The 12,618-nt window shown below is 37.4% G+C and overlaps 1 protein-coding gene across 1 annotated transcript in view; it reads left to right on the plus strand.

The window, feature by feature from the left end:
* LOC764874 (TBC1 domain family member 19) overlaps positions 1–2,569 on the plus strand; it is a 59,072-nt gene extending 56,503 nt beyond the window's left edge. Inside the window, exon 9 of the mRNA XM_030981132.1 lies at positions 681–2,569. Coding sequence (XP_030836992.1) covers positions 681–943 — 263 coding nt within the window. The 3' untranslated portion in view covers positions 944–2,569. The remainder of the gene's footprint in view (positions 1–680) is intronic.
* Positions 2,570–12,618: the final 10,049 nt, after the last annotated feature.

The following is a 12,618-nucleotide window of genomic DNA, read 5'->3' on the forward strand; positions in this document are numbered from 1 at the left end:
CTAGAATAAGATGGAGGGAATTAGAAGAAACTCAATAAAGTTCAGGTGGTAAGCAGATTGGAACGAAATATGGTGAATGCACTCTTACTCTCTTCCATATGAATAAAAACATGGATCGCAGATTAATTTCACATCATATCTAGTTTTTCCATGGGTCTTTACTGATCCATTGTTGGTTTTAACTTTGTTACAATCATTGAAAAAAATATAATAAAAAAATTATTATATTATTATATTATTATATTATTATATTATTATATTATTGTATTATTATATCATTATATTATTATATTATTATATTATTATATTATTATTATTATTTTATTATTATATTATAATAATATATTATTATCGTTATTATTATCACTATCATCATCATCATCATCATCATCGTCATCATCATCATCATCATCATCATCATCATCATCATTGTCCTTTGGCAAGACATTGATCTACATTTGCCGCACTCCACCCAGGTGAAGTAAATGGGTACCTGGTAGGAATTTATTCCTTGAAATGCTAGAGCGCTGTATGGCAGCTGTGCTAAAGCAAGGGTAATAATCGGGAGTGCCAGGAGTGTCAAATCTGACTGAAATGAGCGCTATACAAGAACCCACTATTATTATTATTATCATCATTATTTTATTGTCATTTCATTCAGTTGTTTTGTCTTTTAACAGAGTTGTTTGATGGAGAGAGGATGAAGCTTGGGAGGCGTGTCATCCAAGCCAACCACACAGCAGTGGCTCAGCAGTACGCCAAGAGTGGCTGCCCGAGTGGCCTCAGGGGTCAAATCTGGAAGCGGATCCTTGGAGTAGCAGTCGATGATGCGGTAAGTATAGTGGCAGATGAATATCCTAGTTTCAAGCTTTTCATACAAGAGTTTGTTAAAACCAATCATGAAAGTTCATCCTTGTTGATAATGTGTATGTTTGAAAGTTAAACTTTAGATCTCAAAACAAAATCTTTACCTCTGAAATCTTCAGGTGTTCAGCTACAGCTATCATCAGTGATGTGACCCGCCTTGATCGTTCTGAGGTTTTGCTAAAACTTGCATTTCCACTGTCACTTGAATCTCAGCACTTTCCCAGTACCCTAACACCTTCTCATTTGCACTTTTTTTCTTTTTCTTTTTACAAACTTCCCTCGAAACTCGCTCTCTTTAGACATTGTCAGTATGTGCCTAGTGTTGCGGATAAAAACAGTTCACCGAAGTGCACTACTTTTTTTTGTTGAATCACGCAAAGTATGTCTTGCGCTCCAAGGTGTCGATGATTTATTCATGTGGTAGAACAAGATCCGCAGTTTGTGGATTGGGTTACCTAAGTTGTGCCGCCTGTATTTTTCCGAATCAAATTAGTGAGAATCTCTTCAAGGATGTTCGACAGGGGCAACGCACCTCTTTGGTAGTCTACCTGTGCTCACTGTATCATTTGCAGCCTTGTGTGAGAGAACCTGTATATATAATGAAGCCATGCGATCGAGTGCCATAGAGGTTAAGATACTATACATGAATGGCCATTGAATGCCCGGAGGCCAGAGTATTGCTGTGATGCCTAGCTCACTGGATACAATGGACCTTCTTCACCTCTTCCTTGCCACGGGCGTCAAATCTCGCCTGAGACTTTGAATCTTTAACAATGTGTGCGTACTTTCAAAGAATGGCTGCATGTACATCCTTTTTCCTGACACTAAACTGGTGATTTTTTTTTCTCCAAGAAACAATTAAAATGTAACTCTGAAAGTCCATTTTAATTAAAAAAACTTAATTGTTGTTGCCAAAGACAGGGATGAAATGGCAAAGATTGCGCCCATTTTGCGCAACTCTTGATCTTTTCATAATTTGTAGGGGGGATTTATGCCCTATGACATATCAAAATGGTATCCTGCATTTAATTATGTCAACATGCTTTAACCTATAAATGTGTCATCTACCTATATTTCTTTTTATTTGAGACCTCACCTACATTTAAAGTTCACTTTATCATTCCCCATCCTTATTCAGAAAATATATCAATTAGTCTGAATTACTCAAAGAGGTCTCAAATTGTTTTCTTCCCAGTCAGTTTGATGCTAAATTACTCTCTTTTTTTCTCCATAACCTATCATTTCACTCATACCTGTATAATGTGACACATTGGGGGCAACTGCATATTTCTTGTGGAACTGCAGAACAAGTGAAAACTTTTATATCGCTATCATCTGAAGATGGGATTTGATACGGGGGCGGCTATATCAAGTGATCAGCAGGATCAATGCTGAACCCAGAAATAGCGCCATATACTTTTTTTCTCTGCATCTCTTTTCACACAAGGCATCCCCAAGACCTGTATTTTGTCAAGATGGAATTAAAAACACTTGCATTTATAATTGATAAATATACATGTACATCAACCCTCCGGGGATGAACATTGTATATCAAAAGATTACCTACAGAGCTGTTGTTGAAGTCACAAATATGTCTCTACATTTCTTCAGAAATTCCATTTCTTTTGCTTAGAATCATATGAGCATGATTTAATGCCCTTAAAGGTACTATGTCCCATTTGCAGGCCAAAAAAATGAAAAAAGTAAAATTTCAACTGCATTTGAAAGAAAACACTTATTTAGAACTTCCCTAAAAAAGGTGGGGCTTGAAAATGTCTCCAAGTGTTAAAATAATGACTATTAGTTGTCAAATCGACTTTAGAGCTATAGAGCCCAAAAGTAATAGTCTTGATTTTCAGACAATTGTACCGAATGGTCATACGTTTTATGCTGAGCAAAGATTCAATCACTTTAATCTTGGCCATCACAAGAAGTGGGTTATTGATGTAGACAAATGCTCATGTACCCTTTACAACTCTTTTCATGTATGTTATTACTAAAGAAGAAAAAAAGCCAGTCAGTCACTCAATAGTGTCTGACAGTGAAGTCTAGCAAGTAGACGGGTTTCCTTGCATAATTTGAATATGAGGACACTGCTAACGTTTAAATTTCACAGATAGGACATACATGACATATTCATAATTCCTGCAAAGTTCTACAGAATGTGAGGTTGGCTGCAAAAGGGACATAGTACCTTTAATACTATCAGCATCCAATTATCATCATGCATCTGCCACCCTGCATTCATCCAATACCATTTGGGCTCCTAATTTCACACTTTTTATCGAAGATGTAATTGCTTCTTGTTTACTTATGTTTATGGATGGGTCCAATGGAAGGGGAAGGAGCACATCTGAAAATCTTTTAACAAGCAAGCCTCTGCCACCCCCACCCCAACCCAACCAAAACTCCCCCCAAACCCAACCAAACTCCCAAAAGAAAGCATAAATGGTTAAATCTTTTTAGGTTAAATCATTTCTAAGGGTACAATAATGCGATTATACATTCAAAGCATTTGTCTTTGTTTTTTAAAGTTTTTTTTCTATTTAAAATATATTATGTTTGGCGTCTTGTTTGTTTGGATAATAACCCTATCATGTCACAATTTGATTTTAATAAATGATTTGAATTTGATTTTTAACTCCCAAATCTCTGACAAGGGCCCCCTCCCCAATAAAGAAAAGAGGATAGAAAGAGAAAGAAAGGTTATCACATTTTCAGGTGCCTGTGAGCTTGAAAAGGGCGATGGAAAGGGGGCCCCCATTACAGCCACACATGCTTGTGGTACACAGCGAGTCCTGTCAAGGTCATTATCATGAAACATAGTTTGTGAAGCTTGATTTGAAAACAATTTGATTAGTCTTGAGTCTCCCTGGGAGAACAAGTTCAATTTGTCATAAATGATCCCCTGCCGCACATTATTTCTACGCATGATGGGAAAAGTGCTTATATCGCTAACGGCTTTCAGACCGTCAGAGACAGGAACCTCCCGCGGTAGTCCCGTCATCTTATGTAGCCCCTCTTGGCTAGCCCCATGGTACATTTAACTGTGCAGGTAGCTAGTCTACCACTGTAAACTGCTCTTCGTGTTTGCAGGTTTCTCTTTCTTGTTAAACAACGGGGCATGTCTAGCATAGAATACAGTTTCTTGGATATATTTTTTTCCAGAACAATATGCTACCATATATTAATATTTTTTCATTTAGAATATCAATTCTAAGATCTTTAATTGTCAATCTATCTTCCGTTCTTTAATCAAGAGTATTAAATGTGTAAACACTAAGTTGTAAATCATTAAGAAGGCCTAGAGAATCTTGCTTTGACAGGGAAAATTGTGTGAAGGAGAAGTGGGAGAAGAAGGAGGGTACTTTCGATGGACAGTTTGCAGAAATTGTTGGGAGAGAGAGGAGTGAAAGAAGTGGGAGTGGTGCTAATAGAGAAGGCTAGGAGCCGAGGGTTGTGGAACAGCATGATCGCCAAAGTCAATCGAGAGAGAGAGAGAGAGACTACCTTAGATTCATAAAGTAATTAGCTATGGTTATGGCTATTTAAAAATCAGTACATGAAAAAAAAGATATGTTAAATAAATAGTTTTGTCTTCTGCTCACAACCAAACCCAAACGTCAATTCATGAGGCTGGCATTCTACAACAGTATGATGATAAAGTAACACAATTATCCTATCATACCCGGCCTTATTGAGTAAACTAATCAGTTTCTGAAAGAGTTCCCTTCAAGGTCATCCCTTCAAGGTCATCCATTGCCAGACTATGAGCGCAGATCATGTGACTAAATGCATCTCGTTGGGTTTCATTCTATTCCATATCAATGTAAAGCTATCTGTCCCATACGGCAAGTACATGCAAGTGGCTAGAAAATGATGGTAGTTTCAAGAAAAGATAAGATTGCACCCGAGGGAAAGAAATATGTGTTCCCTCTGCCGAAAAAATTGTTGGATGGGATGGGAGTCCGTTGAATGGTGAGATGGAGAGGGGATTCGCACATTGTTCCAGAAGTGAAATATAAGGTCACATAGCGAAATGGAGTAGCATGAAGAGATGCATCCGGAACGAAAACTGCATAATTGTTGAAATCTTAATTTTATCACCAAGGGGTAGAATGACATTGTTAGGATATGGAGATGGTAAATGCATGTATCATCTTTACAAGTACAATTTATGATATCCCCTTTGTTATGATGATTACGATCTTAACTTCATTTACACTTTTTGTTTAAGGTAACCCTTCATATCTAGTGGACAAACTTTATTTGGGATGTTCTTTTTTTTTAATGAGAGTCTACTGTCAATTTCATTGATACTTATCATGATATGTGTTCTTTCTTGCATTTGGGTTTGGTAACCTTTGAGTTTCATACGCTATTTGAGATAAACACATTATGCTCCTTATGCGTGTGAAATGACGCAGTAGACAAGTGAGCAGATTGAACTTGAATATTATGAGACAAGATGTAAGTAGGCTATTCAAAATAATTAAAAGTTATCATATGGATTGAAATAAGGTTTTGTGAAAGCCTAGATATATTGCATCATTTTAAACAATGAAACAATGAAGCAAGAGGCATTTGAACTTTTAAAAGGAATTAAGACCCCAAAAAAGCACTTGCACATGGCCTGACCCACATTTGTTTCATCAGCCCGAACTTGGTACAAGGTGATTTTGACAACACTTTTTAAAGACCCTGTTGCTCAGTGACCCGTGGCAGAAATATTTTGAATAGGGTATCATTGGACAGAAAACAAGTTATTCTTAATCATGAAATAGATTTCAAAGTCATATTGGTTATTACTTTTTAATTAGAGCCACCAAAGTGGGTTACACTTTTTTTATACGCACTGTATTGAGCACGATGTAGGAGAGAAGTGATTAAAAAGTTGGGTTTATGGGAACAGGCCCTAATGCGTGTGAATGTTTTGCCATGGGGATAACACTACTCTAGTGCTGTAAGTACATGAATTTTTTATTGATAAGATATAGAGAAAAAGAAGAAGAAAAGGGACCCAAATTAACATGCAACTGAATAAATTGAGAGGGGGTTAGGGAGAAGGGGAGAGGGGGGAGAGAGAGAGAGAGAGAGAGAGAGAGAGAGAGAGAGAGAGAAGGAGGAGGCAGACAGCCCCTAGTCATTTTGCGTTCATATGACTGTATGGTGAAAAGAATCAAAAGTGTAGAGGAGGAAGACAAAAAGAAAGGAAGAGGAAAGAAGAAGGAGAAGCAGACAAAGAAAGAGAAGAAGAGGGAGGAAAGAGAAGATAAGGAATATGAAGGAGAATAAAAGAAAGAAAAATAAATAAGAAGAGAACAAGGAGGAGGTAAAGGAAGAGGAGATAAAGAAGAAGATAACAAAGCAGAAAAATGATTTCTCAAGAGTAGGAAGGTTTAGGTTGATAGAACTGCATTTATCTTTGATCAGTTTGACATTAATTTGCAAGATTTTATTCTTTTCCAGCAATTTGTGTAATTTTATGTTATGTTTTGTTTTGTTATTTTGAGCAAACTAAACATCTATTAGAGCAACCAATATAATGGGGTATTACAAGTTATCTCTTTCAATTGAGCACTTGGGTAAAATAAACCTGCGTGAAATTTGAAAATGATCCCCGATCTTGGAATTGCTCGACTGGGGAAATTGTTTTCATTGATTCAAATCGGTTGCTTCACAGCATTCCAAAATATTTGATTGCAATTTAAAGGCTGAGATCCAACAACAAGCTGAGATTGCTATGTGAAATGGCTCATTTAATGCCTAAGTTGAGTGCATCCCAACATATCAAACATTTGATATCATTTTAAAGACTGAATAAACATATATTTGCAGTGGCAAATAGAGGATTCATAACTTTTTGTGCATCTAATTTTCCTTGGTTTACTTTATGTTATACCGTGTTTGTTTCGCTACGGCTTTGCAGATGTTCCTTGTGCCCATGGTCCTCCCCCCCCCCCCCATATAATTCAGATCTGACTGAGAATGTTTCATGTAATACCCCAACCAACGCCTTAATACTGTAGATTGATTGCATCAAACCAAACTAAGTAAAGTACATGTAGACGTGCTCTAACAAAATCAAACTGCAATGCCTCGATGAGTCTTGCCTCTCATCCTTGTCCTTTCAAACTTTTTTATTAATAGCAACTGTCAAAATTCTTTGAAACATTTTGCCTCATCTAATCAGATGCAATGTTTTCAGTAAGTTCGATCAGCGTTTAGAGCATTATTGATTAGAAGTGTCATGAAAGAGGACCCAGATGAACTCTTGGATTGTTGTTTAAATTTTGAGTGAAGATCAATCAACGTTAACTCTTGCAAATGGGAACTGTGAGGTCCTTGTGTGAAGCTAATGGGAGTGAGATAATTCGGTACTCAGCGGGTTAAAGAGTTGAGACTGGTCTGTGTTATTGCGTACTTGAAATACCTCAATACATTGATTTAGACGGTACTCGTCAATAAGAAAGTCATGATGGGCGGCCTCTAGTCGTGCCTCTCATCTACCCACCCACTTTGAGGTGCACATTCACCGGGCTGTGGCCGACCAATATTCAGTTTCAACCTAGGAATAGGGAAAGATGAATAGGGAAAGATGACTAGAGAGGGGATAGAAAAAAAAGGAAAGAGAGGAATTAAGAGACTGACAGAAAGTTAAAGATAGATAGAGACAGATAGACAGAAAGTAAGAGATAGATAGATAGAGAGAGAGAGAGAGAGAGAGAAAGAAAGAGAGAGAGAGAGAGAGAGAGAGAGATAGAGAGACATACAGACAGAGACAGATAAACCAAAAGTAAGAGATAGATAGGGAGAGAGAGACAGACATGCAGATACAAAAGACAGAGACAGACAGACAGAAAGTAAGAGAAAGATAGATAGACAGAGATAGAGACAGACAGAGACAGATAAACCAAGAGTAAGAGATAGATAGGAAGAGAGAGAGAGAGAGAGACAGACATATACAAATACACAGAGACAGGCAGACAGAAAGTAAGAGATAGATATTAAATGCAGAGAGAGACAGAGAGAGAGACAGACAGACAAGTAGCATTTAAGAGACTGATAAAGAGAGAGAGAGAGAGAGAGAGAGAGAGAGAGAGAAAGAGAGAGAGAGGGGAGGGGAGGGGGGGGGGGGGAGGGAGGGAGATGACCCTTTCATATCTACTGCTTATAAAGGGTAAGGTCCAGATTTGGTCCAGATGAAAGAGCAATGATAAGGGTACATCGTCACGTTTCTCTGCACTCATGCAATCCCGAATTCTCAACACCTTCTTGACCCACTTTGGGGGAAGGCACAACTCCGTATATGCCAACCATGGAAACAAAATGTATGTATTGCATGTTTATGTATCATGTGCTCTAGCTGCCAACTAAATTTACAAATATGAAAAGGAGCATGATTTGCAGTGATGATTGCATCAACAGTTCTTAATCATAACTTCATAAGTATGAAAACTGTAAGATTGAGGGACCCCACTGGAAACAAGCTCTCGAGCTTTCGTGGGTTATCCTATTCAAGCAGACTTAATTTTGATCTTTTATTATTGTATATTTATGTAATATTGACTGGCCTTGAGGGAGATATAATTTATATTGCCCTGAGTCATAGACGAGAGAAATATGGGTCTTGTGAGGGCAATATAATTTGTATCTCCCGAAAGTTAAGCCAGTCAATATTTTTATTGTTGTCCAAATCAGACATCTAGAGCAAATACATAAATCAACCCTGACAATCTCAAAGAACTGAACAAACTTTGTCAAACCAGCAGTGCTTGACAAAATTTTCGATACATTGCAAACAGTGTGCCTTAATTGGTGTGATTATTACGTCACACTAGAGTGCGCACAAAGTGCGCAGGTTTAATAGATGCGCAATGAAAATGACAAAAGACGGCGCGGTCTTGTATCAAGACTATATTTACACTCGTCTCTACACGCAAAGTCTATATGGGCAGGGAAACCAAGGAAAATACAAAGAATATACCCCTCCGTTCCCACTGCTAGTGAAAACTAGGGCAATACGGTTTTGTAAATGACCAGCTCAGATGTCTGATATGGGTAATAATGTTGTATGTTGGAAGCTTGGCGAATAAAAATCAATCAATCAATCAATTAATTTGCAGTATATTATGGTTTGAAATCAAACAAATCTTCAGTATTTGAAATATTAATATTCCTCACTTAATTATTACTAAAAAAAAATAATAATGATGAATTTATACCATTTGTAACTTCAAATCTTTTGTATGTATGGAATATGTAATAAATTGTAATCTATTTTAATGTGTATTATTTGAACTTGTTTTGTTGAAATGTTTTTTAGATCTGAGTTTGCAAAACTTGCAATGTAATTAGCTCTCGACCTAGCAATTTGCACTTGTTCTAATAAACCATGCCACTACAGATAGAAGGATAAATAGGGATGTAAAAAGGATTGAAAGATAAGGGAAGATGCCATAAATAAATATCACAGAAATTGAAAGCAGTGGAGAGGATGAATATGAGGGATTTCTCCAGGTTCTAATTCAATCAGTGATATATATCATCACAGATACATTAAGCTCTTTACATAATATAAATATAAAGAGAGAGAGAGAGAGAGTGGGATAAAGTGAAACAGAGGGAGAGAAAGATAGAGAGAAAGAGAGAGAGAGAGAAAGAGAGAGATAGGGGGAGAGAGAGAGAGAGAGAATCTGTCAGTGGGCACTAGATAAAGAAAGACAGATAGCTGATTAAAATAGAAGAAAGAAAATCAGGAAGTGATCAAAAGAATAGGAGCATCAAGGATTTCAATGCATTTATGAATTTTGGATTTATCATTATTAATTGGATACTCAATCTTCTTGCTCTAAGCTTTTCTCAATCAGATTTGGCTCAAATTTAGAAAAAAAGAAAATCCTGAGATAAATATACATGTATAGATATTAATATGGAGATAGATTTGTCTATAAATAGTTCAATAGATTATCGGAACGAAAATGAAAACGGGAGATACATGTATATAATGGAGAAAAAAAGGGAACGAATTGAAGCCAGTGATAAAAAAAGGAAACAAACAGGAAGCGAGAAAGAGAGCAAGATGCAAAGGGAGTTTCAGCGATTCTATTACCAAGCGTTGATTTATCTCAAGACAATGCACGTATGCGTGGATTTGTGGCGGGTAAATAGAGATCGGATCTGGCTTTCGGGGGATGAATGAGGCGCAAGGAGCCGTGGTCACGGTCAATTGGAGTCACCCCATGCGTAATTACTTTCTCACCTTTAGACAAACTCGCAAGGACATGCTTACAAAACAAACTAATCCAAAGGCTTCTCTCCCCGGTGGATTGACCTACAAATGCTGTGACATTTCTTCTCTCTCAATCCCTAGATATAGTAACGCCAAAGGCCATGAAATCCATGTACTCCCAGAGTCAAATCCTCCCATTCTTCAGTTCTGTTGATCCAAACTCTAATCTTGCTCTGAGTTTTCTGGATTTGTTGTTTCCATTGATATATGATACCTTTCTCTGTATTTAGAATAGGTGTACATGTACTTAACATCGATTCTCACATTTATTATCTTTACCTTTGAGGATATTTTCCACACATTTGGTATACAAGGGTAAGGCAGACACCTTTTACAAATCCTCTTGAACACATTGTAGTAAAATACTTTCTTCTAGTTGATGTGAGAGTAAGCTAGCTCTAAATTATCCTGCCCTGTTGCTTCATTGATACTTGATACCTTTCCTATAGAATAAGAAGGCTCAATAGATGCGATGGCTCAGTGGTAGAGCAGTGGTCTCGTAACCGGGAGGTCTCGGGTTCAACACCAAGTCAATGCGTCAGTGCTCTTTGGTATTTACTCGTACATCCCCCTTTTTTAAAAAGAAAACCTGCATACTTTCTGCTGTTGCAAATTTAAATTTTCCCTCAAATGCCTTTTTGATACTATAATGTTAATTTTTGTTGATTTGATAATAATATTCTAACATTTCAATAAGCCACACTCCAAAGGTGGATTTTTTAGTTGGAGTTTTTCATTGTTTGCTGGCACCAAAGAAACAGCAGAATATGAAAAAAAGTCAACAAGTTTTGCTTCAGTGTTAATGCGCAGCTATTGTGCTACTAAACATAGAGTAAGAAAAAGTGGTTACAAAGCAGAAGAAAAAAAAGCCTTGTTGTATGGTCTGCAGAGAGCCAGAAAGGCTGTAACTCATATACTTTACTCAGAGTTACTGCTCTTAATGCTTTTATTACTGATAATGTATTATTGAAGTAAATCTGTTAGGGCCTAATATCCTAAGCCTTGTCTCTGTAGCTTCAGGGTGGGATTTGCCTTATAGATTTTTTCTTTTGATGCAGGGATAAGCCATGAGAATAGATCCAAAAGTGTGGTAAATATGAATATCATGGAAATTATACTATTTTCTGAAGCTTAGAAATTAATTGAAAAAGGGAGGATTACCTTCTATTTTTTTCTTATAAAAATAATAATTACATTCATAGGGCGCTTTATACAGGGGTTTCTAAGCGCACAGGTGTTTTTTTCTAACGCAGTATAATAATGTAACATGTTCAATAGCTTAAAAGCAACAAAATTAAATAAAGTATTATTAATACCTTACGTTTCAGTTGAATTATTTATTACTTATTTATTTATTAAGTGTTGTAGGCATGGGCTGACTTAAGTGTAGTTAATTTCTGGCTGGGAGATGGTGACCTGTTAATGATGAGCCTACAGGGCTCTGTTCCTTAAACTGTAGGTGCAGTCAGATGGGTTTTTTCCCCCTCTCTTTTGTGTTAAGGCTGCATGTCACCTTAATTATATATATATATATTTTTTTTTTTTTTAATTATGTAGGGATTTGTGGACTTTAGTTTAGTTGACTTATGGCTTGGAAATGGTGGCCTGTGAAATTGCCTACAATTTGCTGACCATTTTTGTTTTGTTTTGTTTATTGTTTTTGGCAATGGGGGGAGGGGGGGGGGGGCGCTCTATGATAATTTCCTGTCAACTTGTTTGTAATTTGGTCTCTTCTTCCCCTCAAAATGCTCTAGTATGACTCCTCTGAATCGTGTCTAAGAGTTCTGGTACACTTGCCTTCCCTTCAAACCCAAAGACAAAATCAAGAAGTCTATTTTAAGATAATGTTCTATCAAGCTTCCGTTTTTGACTACATCTTCTTTTAGTAAGTTGCTTTGAAGCCACATGGACTGTTCAGAGGCAGTAAGGCATTAACTCTGTGTTAGAGCATATGAGTGAACGTCCTTCTGGCTTCAAACAGATGTTCTTGACAATGTCATTCAGCCTTCCTCCCCCTAGAGGAGGCCACCATGCCTTGGAACAGGAAACTGACAAGATAAGACGCAACCTGACCTTGAATGTGAAAGATGAGATGCCCTGAGCCCCCTCCTTCCATCTTTATCTCTCCCCCTCCATCGATCTCCAGAGGCCTGTCTTCACTATCTCGAGATTGCCAAACTATATCCCGCTAATTTGCGTCTTCATCAGACCGAAGTAGCAATTAGTGGGATATTTGGTCGCAGGCCTTAAATTTCAATATTTTTAGGGCAAGGCCATTTTTCTGTAGGGCACATTCCTATATTACAGCCCAAATAGGAAGAATTGGAAAGGGCACAAACATTCTCCAAGGCCAATGAGAGGGGCATTGAGGCCAATCAAAAAGGCATCTACGGCCATGGCCTTGGTGGCCTTGGATTAATTTAAGCCCTGGGTCGGGATTGTCATCCCAAGATACCTTG

Source organism: Strongylocentrotus purpuratus, unplaced genomic scaffold (genome assembly GCF_000002235.5).
Source record: "Strongylocentrotus purpuratus isolate Spur 01 unplaced genomic scaffold, Spur_5.0 spur5_scaffold_11, whole genome shotgun sequence".
NCBI classification, from domain to species: Eukaryota; Metazoa; Echinodermata; class Echinoidea; order Camarodonta; family Strongylocentrotidae; genus Strongylocentrotus; species Strongylocentrotus purpuratus.